This window comes from Sesamum indicum, linkage group LG12 (genome assembly GCF_000512975.1).
Source record: "Sesamum indicum cultivar Zhongzhi No. 13 linkage group LG12, S_indicum_v1.0, whole genome shotgun sequence".
In the NCBI taxonomy this organism is placed as follows: Eukaryota; Viridiplantae; Streptophyta; class Magnoliopsida; order Lamiales; family Pedaliaceae; genus Sesamum; species Sesamum indicum.
The window spans coordinates 5659005-5680271 of NC_026156.1; the positions used below are offsets into that span (position 1 = coordinate 5659005).

Below are 21267 nucleotides of genomic sequence, written 5' to 3' on the forward strand. Positions count from 1 at the left end.
TTCACCGTCGGAGTGGGGGAATGCATTATTCGGTCTTGAAGAAATTCTTTGGAGCAAACATAATTTCACCCAAATTAAAATTATTTTTGAAATACTACTTCCTGCTCCAAATGCTTACTTATTTATTACTTCTCTCTCCTTCATTGTTATTCATTCCAATGTTAAGATCTCTATAATTGACTTAAGCTTCTCGTGGGAACTTGGAAAGGTAAGGAGTCACTGTAAAGTCTCCTAATCCAACATATGATCCTGTTGGAGTTTTGTGCATTTTCTTCTTTCCAGTATGCCAAAGGGATCTTGTAAAGATTATCGGCCCTATGAGGAAATGGAACTGCAGATTCAGAAATTTCAGCTATTTTTCCACCATATGGGATCAAGAAGATCTGTCTCCTTGGCTTCTGGTCTATAGAGTCGTCTCCACATGCCTTAAACCCGCGTTGGGAGATGGGTTTCTGCACATAATCGGATTTTCCTTTAAAGTATCTTAAATTGGGCTGTGTCCTGTTTAGCAAAATTTCAGGTGATACGAAACTCGGCAAAATACAGGACGGATTGGATCCATCTTATTTCTTTGCAGTCTTCTCTTATGAAGCCCAATTCTGGAGAACTTTCTTGCATCAGAGGAAACAATTTGTCAACCCTACCCAATGAAAAGTGAGAGAAATGAAGCATGAATAGTCATCTTCCTTCCATCCTGGCTGTCGTTCACCCTTGTTATGTGGACTCACGAATTTGGGTCGATTTTATGCGCAGTGTATTTCTAGCGTTGAACGAGTTGAGTGGCATTTTGTTCTAAAGTTCTATGGATTATGAAAACCGTGACTCTTCTTGAAACATCCTCCAATTATACTTTCCATGCAAGAATTACAGCGAAACTATCACCTCCACCATCCCTAATGCCCCAGAATAAGTCCTCACCCATCTATGGAGAATCCTGCCACTGACATCTACTGTTCTTGCATCAAGAACATTATCTGCAGCCAACTCATATTTTCTGAGCATTCCTCCGTAGCCCCACCAATGTACCCGCCAATACCAACTGTTGGGCATTCAGCTGCTGGCAATTCTAGTATTGAGCGTTTCTCGGCGATCCTATAGTATAATGTGCCGAGGATATATTAATAGTGATGCGTGCGATTTTAGCACGGCTCCAAATCTTGAATTTTTATGTTGAATTTGGGCTATTTGAATGAAGGCTTTTGAGAAAGAGGACCTACAAAACAAAATATTAGCACTCCAATACTTAAGTTAGTCCCAAATTTAAGATAGATAAATATAAAAATTATGAAGAGAAATTATGATGAAAGCGAGTATTCCTTATATAAGAGCACCAAAGTAATAGAGTAGCAGTAAGAAGAGTTCTACAGTCTCTAAGGGGGGGCTGCTTGCCGAGGGGGACGTCCCCTACTTATAGAGGAAAGATTCCCCTATAACAGGAGTCTTGCTGAGGGGGATCTGTATGGTTAGTGAGAAAGGCGGGATGTTATAGATAAAATTCCTCCTTGTCTATTCCTAAAAGCAACAAGTCTCTAGGTGAAGAGGATCTCCTTCTTCGTGCAGACTCCTACTTGATGAGAAGTCATTTCTAATTGAAGAGTTCACTCTCTTTAGGGTGTGGTCTGATCCGACTTGATCTTATTATAAAATCATTTCATTCTTCCATCGGATGGTTATCAGTGAAACCATTACATGATATGATAGGTCTAATAAAAGATCATCTATAAATATTTCACCAATTTCAAATACCAATTAAGTGAAAATTGTACTAATTATCATGGTTTTTACCTTGGACCAACTTTTTACTAACTTAGGTATTATAATGCCATAATTAAGCCCCATTCAATGTTTTCTAACTGTGCTTTGTCAGAACAGGACCAAGAATTGAAAAATTACAAATACTTTTTTAAATTTTAATGAACTTGTAATAACGAACTGAATTGTTTAGCTTTCGTTAGATTTTTATTTAATTTTTATGATAAACTGATCAAAATATTCTTTTGAATTATAAATTATAAATATGTATTATAATTTTCTAACATATTTTTTTAGAATCAGTATTCCTATAGATAATTTAGTTTGCCCACCCTCATTTGTTTTTTATATTGTTTCACCATTTTTTTTATTTTAAAAAAAATCAATAATGGTAAAATAGTAATATCCATTACAATGTCTAAGGCTGTATAATTATTTTTTAATTTGAGAGAGATATTTATATTTTTAAATAATGGAGAGATACTTATAATTATGTTATTTTTAATGTGATGGGAAGTTACTTAGGACTCGATTCAAATTTAGGTTAGAGTTTGAATTCAACTTCATAATTTGCATAGGTTTGGGTTCCAAATTGGGGCATGTGGTCCAAAAGTGAGGGAAATACAACGACGGTTCTCTGGCGAAGTGGTGGCTATTGCATCAAGCTTCCGTTTGGTCATATTTTGAACTATGTGTGCATTTTAGTATGCTACGAACTCTCTGCTGTGTATGAATATTTATAATATTTTTAAATTACATAATAATATGTCAAATTTTAATAATTTTCTTATTATATACAACAGTGCAAACTTACTTATATAAAAGAAATCCTAAAATTTAGATTTATTCAAAATAAAACTAGTATTCTAATTTTGAAAGTAGAATCTAGTATAGATAAAAGCTAATTTTGAAGATAAATACAAATTATAATTTTAATTTAAAATAGATGAGATTTTTTTATTATTAATAAATTCAAAATTATTAGAAATTCGCATTCCGTCAAAATTGCTTAATTATTCGTTTTGCTATGTATAGATTTGATTTTATGTTAGTACAAAATAAAAAAAAAATAGTTAAAATATATTGAATTGTGTGTTTCTATAGAAAAATGGACGAATATTTTCAATTGTTTTTTAATAGTAAAATTACACAAAGAAAGAGCCCTAAAGTTTAGTGAATAAAAAAAAAACCCCCAAATCATTAACTGTCGTTGTCTCCTATGTTAATAATTAAATATTAATTTAATAAATGAAAAATGATATTTACTATCATAAAGTAATTTAATGAACTCAAAATTACTGAATTTGATGATATTAAATAAAAAATTGAATGAAAAATGATATTTACTATCGATTGACTTATTACAAATTTATTGTAGGTCAAATAATTTTTTTAGTAAATTACCCTTCTAACATTGATAGTATACTTTATTACATGCATTAAATGCGTGAAAATGTATGAGCATATTTGGTAATAAAAAGATTTATTTAACATGAAAGAAGTCAATAATAAATCAATTGAGAGTAAACGTAGATTTTTTTTATATCTACATATTCGTTGATGCTTTGAGTTGTGAAATAATATTTTTATATCCATCGGCGTGGGGGAATGCTTTGTTCATCTCTGAAGAAATTCTCTGGATCAACCCTAGTTTTCACCTGAACCAATCGATCGAAATTCTTATTGAAGTATTTGGCACCCCAAACTCTTGCTGTTGCAATACTTATCGGTCCTTCATTGTTATTCACTCCAATGTCAAGATCTCTATAATTGAAATAAGCTCCCCGAGGGGACTTGGTAACATAAGGAGTTACGTAACGATAAAGCCTTCTAATCCAACTTATGTACTTGTCAACATTATGTGCATCTTTTGCTTCCCAAAACACCATATGATGCACCTTGTAAAGATAACCAGCCCTATGAGGAAATGGGGTTGCATTATTCGGAATTTCAGCCATTCTTCCACCATATGGAGTCAACAAGAACTCTGCCTCCCTGCCTTCTTGTTCATAGAACAGTCTCCATACGCCTTCCAACCCGCTTATGGGAATCGGTTCCTGCACATAATCTGATTTTCCTTTGTAGTATCCTACATCAGGCTGAAACCTGTCGAGCAAAGGTTCAAGTGAATCTATGGGCAATCCGGTATTATATAGGATGGATTGGATCCAGCTCATTTCTATGCAGTCATCTCTTACTAAGCCCAATTCAGGGAATTTTTCTTGCATCACCGCGAGCAGTCTGTCGACACCACCAAGGAAAACAGAGTTAAATGCTGCACGAATGGTCATCCTCCCACCCTCGCTGACGTTTCTTCTAGCCACGATTCTGAGGAATAAGTCTTCATCGAAGTTAGGCGCGACGTACTGCCAGCGATGAATGAGTTGAGTGGCATTTTGGTCCAAATCCCTGTAGATAGTGAAAACAGTGATCGTTTCTGGAACATCTACCAATCGTACTTTCCATGCAAGAATTACGCCGAAACTTGAACCTCCACCACCCCTAATGGCCCAGAATAAGTCCTCACCCATCGATTTTCTGTCGAGAATCCTGCCATTAACATCTACTATCCTAGCATCAATAACGTTATCTGCAGCTAGGCCGTATTTTCTGAGCAATACACCCCCAGCCTCCCCCACTGAAGTGTCCGCCAACACCAACAGTTGGGGAAAAACCGGCTGGAAACGCCAGTTTTGGGCTTTTAATCGCGATATTATAATATAACATGCCAATGGTTGCACCAGCTCCAAGCCATGCAGTTTTCTGCTCAGCATCAACTGTTATTTCACTGAAGTTCAGCAAATCAATGATCACAAATGGGACTTCAGATACATAAGACAGTCCTTCAAAATCATGGCCGCCACTTCGAGTTCTAATTTGCAATTGATTGTGTTTGGCACAGTAGATGATAGGGGCAATTTGGTACTCGTACTCGGGGGTTATTATCACTAGTGGTTTCGGGGTGGAATCGAACATGAATCTTTTGTTTCGGATTGAAAAATCTAGGACAGACTGGTAAGAAGAGTTGATTGGGGTGTAAACAAGGCTAGAAATTGAGGAATAGTTTTGGAATTCTTCCTTGAGACATTGAAGAAAACCATGGACGTTTCCGTCAGCAGAAGCTGCACACGTGCACGAAAAGACAGTAAAAAGAAAGAATATGAGAGTGGAAATGGTTGGAGTCTTCATGATTCTGAGATGCTGTAATTTGTGTTTTGGGAGCAGAAATGTGTTCTACTTATAATGCTACTTGGTGAGTCTGAAGTGGGAAGTGGGAACTGTGTTTGGACAATTACTTGTCGCCATTTTAGTTTGGAAGGTGATCGTGCCGTCTGAATTTATGTCTACCATCAATAATTGAGCTTGTGAGTTCCATTTGGAGACTGGATCATCATTTAATTGTGGCAACATATGCATCTTAATTGACATGACCTCCGCGACGCCACAGACGTGTTTCTTTGAAATGTGTTTTTTACCCCTCAACAAAAATATAGCCGACAGAGATTGATTTTATAGATAAGTTGTCATATTGATATCTAATATGTGGATATATTTGAAGATGCTTTTCTGGATAAGCCTCTATGTTTCTTTCATGAAAGCCGTAATATATACCTATATACCAAGATTAATTTGATTATGGACTTTAAAAAGAAAAAAAAAACTTAATTTGATTATTTTGAAGTCGCATAATTTGACATTAATATTAGCCTGCATTATATATACATCTTATCAATTTGTCCTCGTTTTCCTTTTACTCCACCCAATTTTGATCTCATCGTTCACCTCACTATCTCATTTTGTTATTTCACGTAACTAGATTTGAACACAATTCCTCCACAACTTCGATCAATTGGTGAGAGGAAGTAAGTTTTAGAGAAAGAAAACCATGCTAACCTGGCAGGATATGAGCGTAATCAAATCCTCCCTGGAGATAGAAGATAGCAACCTCCTGTCCAGTGGTAGTACTAGCCCCTATAGAAGCTTAGAAAATAGCCCAAACTCCCCACCACACTCACGCAGAAGGGAGTGTTGCATGTAAAGACCCCAGTTCGGGAAGAACTTACTGATGACGAGGGGAAGATCCTCTTGCATCTCGAGAAGGAGAAAGCGAAGGGGGAGGAGGGGGGGCAGCTGTGGACTGCGTGACCACTTGGAGGAGACTGCAGTCAGAAGTTGACTAGAGGAACTCCACTCTTCCCGCTTAGAAGATCCCTAAGGGGTTGGCCCTTCCCTTGGGAATCGCTGGAAAAGGGGTACCGCCAGAACTCTTTCAAGTCGGAGTTGCCTGACGCCCTTCAGAACTGCCCTGAATGCTTTCTTTCAACAGTCTGCTGAACATAATGCGTTCTACAGATAAGAAATAAACAGGTTAAACATCAAAGTAATCAAAAAATAAATATACAGAATCAATTTTTTACATGATTTTATAGTGATATTTTGAAAACCAGAGGGAAAGTGCCAACGTGGCAAGCAATTTGTTAAATTTTTGATAATTTATACATGTATACAGCCACATGTGATGACATATGGCCATTAATGCTAACTAGGCATTATTCAAATACCAAAATTCCAAAAAAATTATATAACTTTTTAAATTTATATAATTTAAATTAAAATTACAGCATAAAAATAAATATATTTTAATAATTATATTATGATATAATTATATTTACACCTTCATCTATTGCTGTTTTACACAAACCACCCACACTTTTTAAAATTACAGAAATCACCCTGATAATTTTTAAAACTCCAAAATGCCCTTGCTGACTTGGTCAAAGTTTAATATGAATTTTCAAGTATAGAAATACTCTTAGGGGTGCTTCTATAATTACCAAAAGGTATAGGAAGTGTCAAAGTAATATATATGGGCACGACTAATGTGGTCCCCCAAATTTTTTTATTATTTGTATTAATTTTTAATTCAAACTTAAATTATTTTATTAAGTTTCTTTAATTAAATCTCTATATAAATTACACCTTTTAATTATTAAAATATTAAATAATTCAACTAATATATTAATAAAATAAAATTACTAGATTGTGAGTTCAAATTAAAAAATTACACACTTTAATAATTATTTAAAATTATTAAATTAAAAATTTTATTTATATATACTCTATTTGTATATATAATTAAGTTCTACTAAAATTAATAAATAATAATTCAAAAAAATTTATGCAGTTTATATACATTATATAATTTATTAAGTTTAGTAAAATTTAGTTACAAACAACAATAGAAAATAATTTTTTTGGTTTTATGAATTTAAAATAATTTATACAAAGTGTGATAATTTTTAATTCAAATCAAAATTATAGGATGAAAATTTTCTTTTTCCCGATGAGAAATAAATAATTATAGTAAATAATTTTTACTATAGTGATGCAATGTTTGTTGATAATAATTTTTGCGAGTGTACTAAACTAAGATCCATGAAAAATATTTTTTACGTGATAAATAACTAAGTTTTTAGAATATTTAATAGCATGTGTTTATTATTAAAAATTTATTTTTAAACAACATATATTCTAATAATACTTATATTTAAAAAAAAACAAATTGATTGGTATTGTTACTTTAAGCAAAGTAACATAATATGATTGTTGTCAATTCTTTGTATACAGCATTACTAAACACTCAATATTATATTTAAAACAAATTGATTGGTATTGTTACTTTAAGCAAAGTAACATAATATGATTGTTGTCAATTCTTTGTATACAGCATTACTAAACTAAACATTTTGTAAAAAATATGCATAAATATATTAAATTATTATTAAATAATGGTATGTTTTTATTAAAATTACATTCCCAATAAAAATTACATTTTTAAAAAAATTATTTGTATTATTATTTTCAGTAAAATCACACAATATGATTGTGTCAATGTATGCATAACATTAATAAAATATTAAATTTTTTATACATCAATATTATTAAATTAATATTCATATTAATAACTATAAGATTGTTAATTAATAACTAAAAACCCATCAATTAAAGAAAACAAAACTTTTAATAAAGAATGTGATGTCCGTAAGAAAGAAAAGAAGGTGAAGAAATTGAATTTTGACAATATTTCTCTCTTGTGTGTTGGGTTTTTTTTTAATTAGATCATACTAATAAAACTAAATATTTTTTTCTCTCTTCCCCATAGACCTTATCAGAAATTTCATTCAAAATTGTACACACGGCGTCCATCAGTAGATGGAACAGGAGATGAAACATGAACTGAAAATAGAGGATCCCAATCAGCCGCAGGAAAGTGGCTGCATGGATTATGGTTTGCCCTTGGCCATTGCCCGAAATATAACCTCAACTTTCAAGAATTATGACTGACAAATTGAGAGGATTATCATTAAACTAGCTACCATAATTAATTATTGTCCCTTTAATTAGTATGATATTATTTGTTGATGAAGTGTTAAACATAAAGACAAAGTTTCAAGACTATTTTGTTTTTTTTTTCTTTTAATTCATGTTTCATGCTTCATGCTGTGACCCTATATATATTCATAATTTCTTTCTTTTGGGTTAGTATTTGTCAAATTAAAGGAGAAAAAAGCATAACCAGGTAATATTTTTTTATTGAAATTAAATACAAATTTAATTGAAGTATATATTTTGGTACAAGAACAGCTGAAATAATTAAAAACTAATTAATCCAACATAGGACCTGACTAGCTAGCTGGCATGCAAGAATTCTTACTTCCTCCATGGGAAGACCGGAATGCTTTGTTCATTTCTGAAGAAGTTGTCGGGATCAACCTTAGTCTTAATCTTCACCAGCCTGTTGAAATTATCCTTGTAATACTTCACCCCATAAACCGCTCCTTCCAAGTAACTATTCCGCCCGTTGTGGTTAATTCCTATGTCAAGATCTCTGTAGTTGAGAAAGGCTTCTCTGGGGGCCATGGAAACATATGGAGTCATGTAGTCATATAGCTTTCTCGTCAAATTTAAGTAGCGGTTTGCAGCTTCCTCCCCTTCTTCATTCCAATTTGTAGCATATTGAAGCTTGGCAATGTTTCCAGCTCTATGCGGAAACGGTTTCGCTGACGGTGAAATCTCAGCCATTCTACCTCCGTACGGGTTAAATGTCAGCATTGGAGTTTGTAATTCCACCATTTTCCGGAATAGGAGCTCTAACCCTTGTTTGGGGACGGGTTTCTTGAGGTAATCAGATTTCCTCTTCAAATAATTGAGAACCTGAGGGACCCTACTCAGAAGAGCATCAGCTGGGGTTCCTGTTGGGAAATTGGTCCAGTAAAGCACTGATTCTACCCAGCTCATTTCCACACAATCTGTTTGATCTAATCCCAGTTCAGGCAAGCTCTCGTTCATCACCGACAGAAGTTCTTGCGACTTTCCTAGAAACAGGGCGAGAAACGTACCCCGGTTGGTACCATTCACGACGTCCAACGTGAGCCTGATGAATAGTTCTTCGGGCAGCTTGTCAGCTGCAACTTGTTGGTAACGGTGAACAAGATTGGTGAAATTCTCGTCATATGTTCTCCGAACTCTGAAAACTGTTACTGTAGGTGGGACGCGAACCAGTTTGATTTTGTATGAAAGAACGACTCCAAAGCTGGATCCTCCACCGCCGGTAATAGCCCAGAAGAGATCCTCTCCCATGGATTTTCTATCGAGAAGCCGCCCGTCAACGTCGATTATCTGCGCGTCAATGATGTTATCAACAGAAAGGCCATATTTTCGCATCATGTTGCCGTAGCCTCCACCGCTGAAGTGGCCACCCACGCCAACTGTTGGGCAAACCCCAGCGGGGAAGCCATGAGTACTGCTCTTTTCAGCAATTCTGTAATAGACTTCACCAAGAGTTGCGCCAACTTGAACCCACGCCGACTCATCTTCTATACTAACATTGATTGATCGCAAGTTGAACAAATCCAGGATGAAGAAATTGGGATCATCAGACCAGTATGAGATTCCTTCATAGTCATGCCCTCCGCTCCGTATTTTCATTTGCAGACCGTGCGCTTTCGCACAAACAATGGCGGCTTGAATGTGAGAAACATGCAATGCAGTGACAATAAGTCGTGGTTTCGGGGTTGTGGACTCATTAAACCTCAGGTTTCTTATGTAATTCTGCAGAACAGAAGAATATGAAGAATTGTCTCGGGTGTAGAGAACCGCAGAGATTGGACTAGAGGGATCGGAATCATGAGTTTCCAGGCACTGAACGAAAGCCTGGTGGGATGTATAATTTGAAGTAGCCCATGAGACAGAAACAAGAAGAGCTGAAAACAAAGAAAACACTGCAATGATTGACGTTTTCATTTTCCCAAGTTGTTTTATTTGATTTGATATGATACGAAAAAGGGCTTCTGAGTTTAGATTATATAGAGAAGTAAACGGGCAGACACGTCGAATAAAATAATTAGTAATAAAAAAATGTACATCTTCCAGTTCCAACAATATATTGACCAATGAAAGTTTCAAAGAAGAGAAGTAATAAAGTAATAACAAGAATTGTTACGTAACATAATCAGCTATTGACATTCTAGTACATCATTCATTCGTGAGATCCGGGTTGATGAATATTGCTCCAAACACGTGCAACTTCACACTATTTCCAGAAACTCTCATCTTCCTAGCTACTTACAAAATGTCAGTGCTGACGCTTTGCTGATCCAGGTTTCATACAAATTGACAGTTATTTTGTATATATTGAGGAGGTGATAAATGTTGAGGCAGCGATCGAGTTCAATACAGTTAATCGGCATAGCATGGTACAAAGCCTAGAATCATTATGCAGTCTTGTTTTGGCTGCGTTTGTTAATTTTATATATTTGACGTGTAATTGATTACTAGATAAACTTTAATTTTACAAGAAAGTTCCAAGTACAAATCACTCTAGAACTAAGAACAAAATAACCATGCTACGTATATTTTGTATTAAATCAAGAAGCAATGTATAACTTGTTGGGATTAAAAACGGGAAAAAAAATGGAAAGAAAGAAATAATTATATATAATATGATAAAATGAATTGATTTGGTTGGTATATGCAGCTGTCTAATTACATCATGAGTTGCAAAACCTTTTGACTGCAATCCTATTAATTTTTATGATTTTCTGTATTATTAAATATAACTATGTGTGATATAACTTTTATACATGCAATGAAATATAAAATCAAATATTATTTAATTCAAAATATATAATGAAATAGTGATTTACAGATTTTTCTAATTATGAAATTTTGTACGTGTAGAAGAATAGGAGAAGTCAGACGTCTAACTCTATCTTTGTTTATTCAATCTTGGTTTAATGGAGATCGGATATGGTGTTGCTGCATAACTCTCCACCACTACTAATATTGGTATATTATTAATTAAAAACAATAATAATTCTTTTGATTAGGGCTTCTTAGTTGAACTTTGACTAAACTTTTGGTCAAAATTATGTTGGTGTAAGCACAATTATATTTAAGAAATTAAAGGGAGAATTGTATTTATATCTCGACGATTTATGGTCTGTTTACGCAAATTATCTTTGTTTTTTATATAATTATATAAACCATGCACTCCTAATAATAAAAATGTATCGATAGTTAATTAGTGTAATGATATTGAGATTTTTAATATAATTATTCCTTCAATATAAAGAAATAAGAAGAAGAAAAATCAGGTAGATCTGAAGACGGGATTACAACATTGAATAAAAAAAAAAAAAAATCATATCGCGGAAAATACATAAATAGTGGATATTGGAATGGGATCGCTGACCCAAATGTGAAAAGGTGGTTGGACGAGATGGTATATTTGACTTCATCATAATATATATTTTATTTCCAATCATTTGTGCTGCGAATTTTCTGATTTTGGGCCTATTTTCAGATCTTCGTACTCAAAGACTGGGCCCGACGTGGCATAGATATAACTTTTTATAATACCTTTTCTCATATATACTAAAATAACTTTTAGGTTCAGAAAATAACAATTAGAAATGAAATAGAGAAACCTTTCGGATAAAGGCCCGACACGGAATTCGTTTCGGCCATTAGCAATAGAAAAATGTGTTCCGAGCATTTTTTGATATAAGATAAAATACATTTGATATTTATTTTTTATTTTTTACACTTTATTTATGTATTTTTTATTTTTTAACTTTTTATATATATAACATATATAATATAAAAAACATGATTTGATAATGAACAGTGATTTTTATTTTTAAAAAATATAATATTAAATATACAATATTTATATATAAATATATATATAAGAGATATGATTTGATAATTAACATTAATATTTGTCTCTCAAATCTCAACATCAAACCTACACCACTTATTTTAAAATATTTTAAATTACCTTAAAGCACAAATCCAAACATATCATCTATCTTAACACATACTTATTTATCTCTATTTTTTTTCTCTATATATTTAAAACACCAAAACAAAACATCCAAAATACAAATCCAAACACTATAAAGAGGTACCATCCTAAAAAAATTCTAACTCAAATTGAGTTTGGTCGAATTTAAATGAAATTCTAATTAGATTTGATCGAACCTAAATGAATTATATAGCAAGTGCAATTGGTATACAATTTAGGAAAAGCGACTAATTATGTGGCAAATGTATCACACTTGCTATTTGATTGATTTAATTTGACCAAATTTAATGACATCATTATATTCTTACATGATAAATCAAAATAATATTTGAACAGTACCTAAGTAAAGAGCATCAAAATTTCACAACATAATGTTCTTTTATGTACATCCAATTCTGAAAAGCTATTTGAGAGCAATTTTTTTCCTTTCTTTGGTGCAGTAAAATAACTTTTTAACTAAATGAATAATTAAATGGAGAGTAGCCAAATTCAGGGAAGCATATCATATTATGTCAACCAACTACCACACAAGCAAATTATAAAGCATGCTCAATTTGGCGTTTCTCCCCAAAATAATTAAGAGGGAATAATTTCCATTTTTACTGTACTGCTGATATAAGTAGAAACTTACAGACTTATTATTCCTAGTACAATCTTAAAAGTCGAAGTTTGTTATTACTGTCTATCATAAACATCTATATATATGGTGTGTCCTCTTCCACAAATTTCTTTCCTACAAGTAAATGGGCGGGATACTCTGTTCATTCTTGAAAAAATTACTCGGATCAACCATGGTTTTCACCCCAACCAACCTATTAAAATTCTCATCGAAGTACTTAAGTCCCCAGATGCTGGCTTGTGCATAACTAGTGTTGCCCACATTATTGACTCCCAAATCAAGATCCCTATAATTGATGTATGCAGCTCTTGGATGCTTGGAAACGTATGGAGTCATGAAACTGTATAATCTTCTGATCCAATTTATATACCTTCTTGATGCTTCCATCCCTGGTTCATCCCAGTATACCAAGTGCTGAATTTTATACAAGTTTCCAGCTCTATGAGGAAATGGAATTGCGGATTCTGGAATTTCATTCATTCTTCCGCCATAAGGGGTGAAGATCAACAGTGCCCTATCTGCTTCGTTTTCGTATAATAATTTCCATATGCCTTTGAACCCGTCCTCTGGAATGGGTTGCTGCACGTAGTCTGATTTCGCCTTGAAGTATAATCTTGTTAGAGGGATTCTGCTTGCAAGGACTTCCGGAGATACTTCGACAGTATATCCCCCGGAGGCGAGGGCCGATTGAATCCAACTCACTTCAGTGCAATCTTGTCTTTTTACACCCAGTTCCGGGAAGCTTCGTCCGAGCAATGCAAGTAGTCTATCGACCCGACCAAGAAAGAGCGAACCGAATGTTGCTACTATAGTTTTCTTTCCAGTTTTACTTGAATTTGCTCTACCTACGCTGAATGAAAGATACATATCTTTAGGAAGATTGGGAGCAATGTACTGCCATCTATGAATGAGTGCGATTGCGTTTTCCTCCAGGGTCCTGTGGACAGAAAATATAGTTACAGTCTCTGGGACAGATACCAAATTCAGCTTCCAAGCAGTTATAACCCCAAAGCTGGCACCTCCACCACCCCTGATGGCCCAGAAAAGGTCCTCACCCATGGACTTCCTGTCAAGAATCCTTCCATTAACATCTATCAAGCGCGCATCGATGATATTATCAGCAGCAAGGCCGTATTTTCTCAACAATGTCCCGTACCCTCCTCCACTAAAATGCCCGCCAACCCCAACAGTGGGACATGTTCCTGCGGGAAATGCCAGGGTTCTACTCTTTTGGCTGATCCTATAATAAAGTTGCCCAATTGTTGCACCAGCTTGAACCCATGCAATTTTTCGCTTGGCGTCAATTGTTATTTCACTCAGGTTTATCAGATCGATGACGACAAATGGGACTGCGGACGCATAAGAGAGTCCCTCGTAGTCATGGCCGCCACTTCTAGTTCTAATCTGCATTCCATTTTCTTTGGAGCACAGAATGGTAGCCTGAACTTGGGATTCGTCCACGGGCGTGACGATAACCAGAGGTCTAGGAGTGGAGGATGATGTGAATCTCAGGTTTCTTATGGAGGATTGGAGGAGGGTTACATATGAAGAGTTATGTTGGGTATACACAACTTTGGAGATTGCAGAGTAGCTATTGGAGTGAAGGGACAAGCATCGGAGAAAAGCATGCACCTGGCCCTGGGAATCAACAGGCCACGAGCAGGAAAGGGCCACAAGAAAAACGAATAGGAAGGAGATTGAAATGCTTGGAATCTCCATTGGGGCCAGTTGGTTTGGTGGAGAAGAAGCACAAAAGCGTCCATTTATATCATGCACGGTGATCAGAAGACATTACGGGTTTTTCAAATCAAAGCTTTCTGTAATGTCAACATCAGGTTTGACAATCTGCTCCCGTTTTGCTTCACGAGGTGGAATTTTTTAGCACATCTAGACTGGTGGAAAATTCTTGAGCGGACTAAATTTGGTGAAAATTAATATCCAAATCAAGTTCAATTACGATGAGATTTGACTTACGATATCACATTCCTATTCAGCAAAAGAAAGTATAAAAAGAAATACACCGCTCCTTCCTTGACAGAAAGTTCAAACGTTGTCATTGTCGCTGTAGTTTTCGTTCTGATCATTTAATTAATATTTTTGTACTAGGCTTCCAGTTTCTTGTTTTGTTTTTTTATTTTAAATCAATGCAATAAGTTGAACGAAATCCGAATATCTGCCCTTATACAAGCCTTTATAGCCACTCATACTCATAAAATATCTGCCTCCGGACCAGAAAATGAAGGAAGTAGGCAATATATCTTTGTTTTGTCTTTAATTTAGAATAAGGTTAAATTGCATATTTGGTCCTACAAGCAAGTATTGGTGTTCTTTTTAGTCTCATTATTTACTAAAATTTGTGTTTAGTCCTAAAACATTAAAAAAAATTGCAAAAATTGGTCCTATCAACAATTTTTCATTAATTTTTAACAGAAAATTGCAAAGTGTCGTTAGTTATCAACTATTCATTTTTTTGGCCTTGCTGCACGTGGGTGATGAAGTGGATGGAAATCTACCGTCAAAATGAGCCTGTAGCTCTCTCTTTTTCGTACTTTTTTTATTTTTGTGTTTTTTCATAATAATTTGTAATGTAAGAAAATAGTAATATTTCAACATGTTTTTTTTATAATAAATTAATATTGTGATGTTGTGAAAAAATGAAAGTGCAGAAAATATAGATTGGTGCAAAAAAATAGTATATGTGATTTTCAATATTATCCACAAAACAAGCAATATGTTCAATACTCAAATCTCAATTGTATGTTAGGTGATTGTGCTACTGTGTATTTCTTTTTGGCAGTCCTTGTTGCTTTTTGACTCAGGAGGTAGATTTTCTTCTAATTCATCATCCCACATACAGCAAGGCCAAAAAAAATGAGTTAGTTGACAAACTAATTACACATTGTAACTTTTCGTTAAAATTTAACAAAAAATTGCTAATGGGACGAACTTTGAAATTTTTCTTAATGTTTTGAGACAAAAAATAAATTTCTATAAATTATGGACTAAAAAGGCCATAGATCCTTTATTACGGGATCAAATATACAATTAAGACTTTAGTTTGTTACAATAATGAATTTTATACTTTTAATAAATACTTTTGTTTTGTAAAAATTGTAATTATTATATAGTGACAAGATAAAAATTATTGTCACTTAATACATATTTGTTGTGGTGATTTTAAAATTATCACATAATAGTTTGTCACTAATATCATTTTATTTTATAGTGAAAAATATATCTATACTAATATATATAAAAAAAACAAAAGACTATCTATACTCACAAACAACAATTAATGATACCGTCAAACCAACTTTCAGATATGGTAATTATACCCCAACTAGATCATCTATACTAATTATTTGTACTTACACTTTTTTAAATTAAAAATGAGCTCCACGCCATTTTAATACCACTACACCAATTCTTTTGTTGTTTTGATAATACCTTAAGTTTTTTCCTTTTTTAAAATATAATGTATTGATTATATATTTATTTTTATTTATAATATATTTTAAAAATGAAAAACTATTTACTATGTATATGTAAAGATGGCGGGCCCCACGTCTAATATCTATATATCTAAACCCTTACGGTCCTTTGATAGATTAGCCTACACTTACACAATTTGTCCCTTGTGGCGCTAATTTTGTGTGCAATTTTGCGATACTTCTATTTTCTTCACACAGTACAAAATTGAAGCATACCATAACTAGTTTCTTTTTAGTGGCTAGAAAACCACGTCTTCATTTTATTTTCACCAACAGAGCAAATTTATTCGTACAATATGACATAGCATTTATTAGTGCTAAAAAACAGACATCAAAATGTCCCTAATTCGCATACAAAGCAGTAAGGACATCAAATTAAAGGAAGCATATACTAGAAGTCTGCAGACCACATCATGTTCCTCGTGAATATAATCTTATATGTCCTCTTTTCCTGTCCATCGTAGGATTAGTGGGGGAATGCTTTGTTCTTCTCTGAAGAAATTTCCTGGATCAACTCTAGTTTTCACTAGGACCAATCGATTGAAATTGTTTACGAAGTACTTTTCGCCCCAAACTCTTGCTGTTTCAATAGTTACCACCCCTTCATTGTTATTCACTCCAATGTCAAGATCTCTGTAACATAAGAAAGCTCCCCGCGGGTTCTTCGTAACATAAGGAGTGACATAATTGTAAAGCTTTCTAACCCAAGCTATGTACTTGTCTTCGTCTTGTGCTTGTTCTGCTTCCCAGTATATCATATGATGCACCATGTAAAGATTACCTGCTCTATGAGGAAATGCAATTGCAGATTCAGGAATTTCGGCCATTTTTCCACCATATGGGGTCAATAAAAACTCTGCCTCCTTGCCGTCTGGTTCATAAAACAATTCCCATACGCCTTCAAACCCGCTTATGGGCATCGGTTCCTGCACATAATCTGATTTTCCTTTGTAGTATCCTACATCAGGCTGATACCTGTCGAGCAAAGGTTCGAGTGAATCAATGGGCAATCCAGTATTATAGAGGATGGCTTGGATCCAACTCATTTCTGTGCAGTCATCTCTTACTAAGCCCAATTCCGGGAACTCTTTTTGCATCAGCGCGAGCAGTCTGTCGACTCCACCAAGGAAAACGGAGTTAAATGAAAGACGAATTGTCATCTTTCCATCAGCGCTGGTGTTTCTTCTAGCGATGACTCTGAGGAATAAGTCTTGATCAATTGTAGGCGCGACGTACTGCCAGCGGTGAATAAGTTGAGTGGCATTTTGCTCCAAATCCCTGAAGATTGTGAAAACAGTGACTGTTTCTGGAACCTCCACCAATCCTACTTTCCATGCAAGAATTACACCAAAACTGGAGCCTCCACCTCCCCTAATGGCCCAGAATAAGTCCTCACCCATCGATTTTCTGTCGAGAATATTGCCATTAACGTCTACTATCCTAGCATCAATAACATGATCTGCAGCCATGCCGTATTTTCTGAGCAATATGCCATAGCCTCCTCCACTGAAGTGCCCACCAACGCCAACAGTTGGGGAAAAGCCCGCTGGAAACGCCAGTCTTGAGCTTTTAATCGCAATATTATAATATAACATGCCAATGGTTGCACCAGCTCCAAGCCATGCAGTTTTCTGCTCAGCATCAACAGTTACTTCACTGAAGTTCAACAAATCAATGATCACAAATGGGACTTCAGATACATAAGACCGTCCCTCAAAGTCATGGCCGCCACTTCGAGTTCTAATTTGCAATTGATTTTGTTTGGCACAGTAGATGATAGGGGCGATTTGGTCCTCGCACTCGGGAGTTATTATCACTAGTGGTTTTGGGGTGGAAGCTGACATAAATCTTCGGTTTCGGATTGAAAAATCTAGGACTGACTGGAAAGAAGAGTTGATTGGGGTGTAAACAAGGCTAGAAATTGAGGTATAGTTGTCGACTTGGTCCTTGAGACATTCAAGAAAACCGTCGACGCGGTCATCAGCAGAAGCTGCACAAGACCAGGAAAAGACAACAAAAAGAAAGAATATGAGAGTGGAAATGGTTGGAGTGATCTTCATGATTCTGAGATGCTGTAGTTTGTGCTTTGGGAGCACAACGGTGTTCTACTTATAATGCTACTTGAGGAGTGGGGAGTGGGGAGTGGGAAGTGGGAACTGGAGACTGGGCAATTACAAGTCGCCATCTAAGTTTGGCACGTGAATATAGTGCCTTTTGGATTCAAATTCACCATCAATAGTGGACAATTGCCATTTTGCAACCTCTATTAATTATTGTGGTTTTTGTGAAATACAACTTTAAATTATGAATACAGCAATTTGCACTCTTCAATTATATATTTATTGGCACCCTCCATTCATTCACCGCAACTTTTCTTATTGGAAAATTATGTCAGTATGAATATGGAAGATTTTTGTGCAAATTTAATTGTCTTCCCTCCAAAATAAATCAACACTGTACAAGACAGGAGCAAATTCAAAATCAAAACAAAAAAGAGGAAAAATAAAAACATAAAAAAAATAAATGAATTGTCTTCCTCCAAAATAAATCAACACGTGATATTGAGTGTTTTTCCCTCAATTTATGATCTTTATACCATCTCTATTTCTATTACTTTGGCCATCTATTCTAACTGTATGGGTATGATCTATCATCTAAGGTTCTACACCCTTTGTTATTATTTACTTCATTCTTTTCTATAACTATGTTTCTACACCATCTCATGCAAATTTTCAAACCAAAAATGTCATCATATTTGTAAATAAAATTTGTATGACATATATGGACATGACTGACTTCAAAACTATAAATTCCAAAAAAATTTGCACAACTATCTTTGATTATTGACTACAAGTAAAAATATCGCCACAAAAAGCCAACGGCCATGCGACAATTTGCTCGTTGCAAGTCATGTGCTTATTTATTTTGAAGGGAAGGCTATTAAATTGATAAAAAAAAAATCTTTAAATTCATGTTGATATAATTTTGAACAAGAAAAGTCTCCCAAAATGAATAAAAGGGTACAATATTGTTAATAAATATATAATTAAAGGGTGCAAAATATTATACTTAAAATGGTAAAATGTGTTGTGCCAAATCGTTTCAATTTGAGAATGCAAAATGCCAATTACCCATCAATAATTGCAGTACACCTCGGGAGTTCCATTTGGATATAGGGACCATCATTTATTGTAGCACGTTCATATTAATTGACATAGCTGCACCACGTCAAACGCGTATTTACTTTGAAATTTGTTCTTTACCCCCCCAACAAAAATTTCAAGCTGTCAGAATTGATTTTTATATCTGTTTTCGCGTGGATGTATAATGTGTGGATGTGTCTGAAGATGCCGTACTGGATAAGCCTTTAAGTTTCTTTCGTGAAAGTCGTAAAATAAACCTACATATCAAGGTTAATTTGATTATTAACTTAAATTAAAATAAAAAATTGATTAGATTATTTTAAAATCCGTATTAGATTAATAATTGAGGTTAGTTCAATATTTATTTTGTGTTATTGAAGTTTAGTATTAAACTCCAATTCCTCACTATTCATGTTGTTTGTATGATAATACATTAAGAGGTTTGTTGAGGTAGGTTTCGCCAATCATTCATATTGGAAATTCTTGACCTAACTCCAATACTCTATTTTTTTTTAAAAAAAATCCAATTTACTTATTTAACATGTACTATGTATACATATTACTAATTTGTACTATGTATACATATCCCATAACCAGATCTTTTCTTTTTTAAAGTTCAATTACAGTTGTTGCACGCGGTTTTCGTAAGTATATAAAAAAGAATTATAGTTTGAGATAAAAAAAAAATTGTGAAAAGATATAAACGTAGTATAAGAAGAAATAAATGTACTGTAGGGTACGACACAAAAAAAAAAAAAAATACACTGTAATTGTGGATTTATTAAAAATACAAAAGTTTGTGAGTAAAAAAAGACACAAAGAAGGTGAGAAGAAAACATAGAGTAGTGGATTGAGAGAAAGAAAAGAAAAATATAATTATCATATTATAAAAAAATATTGAAATTACTATTATGACCAATTTTTATAACTGAATAAATGAACCAGAGGGTAAATATAGATATTTAAAAGTCCGTACAATAAAAGAATTTTCTTTTACAATATAGATAGATTGACAGATATCTACATATAATCAATTGTTCAAAAGACTTTTACAAAAAAATTATAAAAACTTTAGTATAAAACTTAGGATTAATTGGGCCTTTAGGCTACAAGTAAGGTGCGATTAATGATTGCGTCGGACATTAATGTACTCTCCACTCCCCCGTTGACTTTAATTATGCATCAAGTAAATCCTTTTATTGTATTCTTTAATTTATATCATTTCATTTTTTAAAAAAAAAAGGCACAATAAATTCAATTAATTTTAGTAACCATGCTATTATAACTTATTTAATTTTCTCAATCCACTATTTTATGTTGCTTTTTCCTCACAAATTTATGTTTTTTCTCTCTTAACATTCTCATCAATAAATAAGTATAAAATAGAATTAAAATAGTTTCCACCACCGTGAATAATTTGGAATTATATCTTCATGCCAAATATATAATTTTTAGTATTTTTGCTCGTATGCGAGTTGTGATTAATAATACCAATTTATAAAGCAAATCAAACATTAGTATTATTTTGTTTGTGCAAATCATAACAATAACATTTTATCGTATAAGACCAGTAGAACCAATATATAAAAAAAGAACATTAAGCTCAAGAATCTAATAAACAGATTGCAGAAACCACATTAAGTACCATCAATAATTCTGCAAGAGACCCAAAAAAAACTATCGAATTCCAGTAAAAAAGAATAATATAAGAATCCACACAATAAAAAAAAAAAAAATCAACTGCTTAAGAAAAGAGTTCTTAAATTCAAAGAACTCATTGTTTGAAACAACTTTTTTAATAATTTCCAAGAAGCCATAAATCCACAGCAGATTATTAATTTCTCACAAAAAAAAAAAAAAAGAACCCGCATACTAATCTCAATAATTCAACTA

At 33.8% G+C, this 21267-nt stretch overlaps 3 protein-coding genes and 1 pseudogene across 3 annotated transcripts; all 4 read right to left on the reverse strand.

The window, feature by feature from the left end:
• Positions 3294-4960, reverse strand: LOC105175807 (annotated as a pseudogene).
• LOC105175806 (berberine bridge enzyme-like 8) lies at positions 8326-10089 on the reverse strand. The gene has a single exon (XM_011098399.2). The coding sequence runs from the start codon at positions 10054-10056 to the stop codon at positions 8464-8466; it is 1593 nt and encodes a 530-aa protein (XP_011096701.1). The 5' UTR covers positions 10057-10089; the 3' UTR covers positions 8326-8463.
• On the reverse strand, positions 12635-14490 carry LOC105175808 (tetrahydrocannabinolic acid synthase-like). The gene has a single exon (XM_011098400.2). The coding sequence runs from the start codon at positions 14457-14459 to the stop codon at positions 12855-12857; it is 1605 nt and encodes a 534-aa protein (XP_011096702.1). The 5' UTR covers positions 14460-14490; the 3' UTR covers positions 12635-12854.
• LOC105175809 (berberine bridge enzyme-like 18) lies at positions 16457-18332 on the reverse strand. The gene has a single exon (XM_011098401.2). The coding sequence runs from the start codon at positions 18289-18291 to the stop codon at positions 16666-16668; it is 1626 nt and encodes a 541-aa protein (XP_011096703.1). The 5' UTR covers positions 18292-18332; the 3' UTR covers positions 16457-16665.

Bases quoted from the DNA above. Each gene is read 5' to 3' on its own strand.
- LOC105175808 (XM_011098400.2), bottom strand. From the start codon at position 14,459: ATGGAGATTCCAAGCATTTCAATCTCCTTCCTATTCGTTTTTCTTGTG.
- LOC105175806 (XM_011098399.2), bottom strand. From the start codon at position 10,056: ATGAAAACGTCAATCATTGCAGTGTTTTCTTTGTTTTCAGCTCTTCTT.
- LOC105175809 (XM_011098401.2), bottom strand. From the start codon at position 18,291: ATGAAGATCACTCCAACCATTTCCACTCTCATATTCTTTCTTTTTGTT.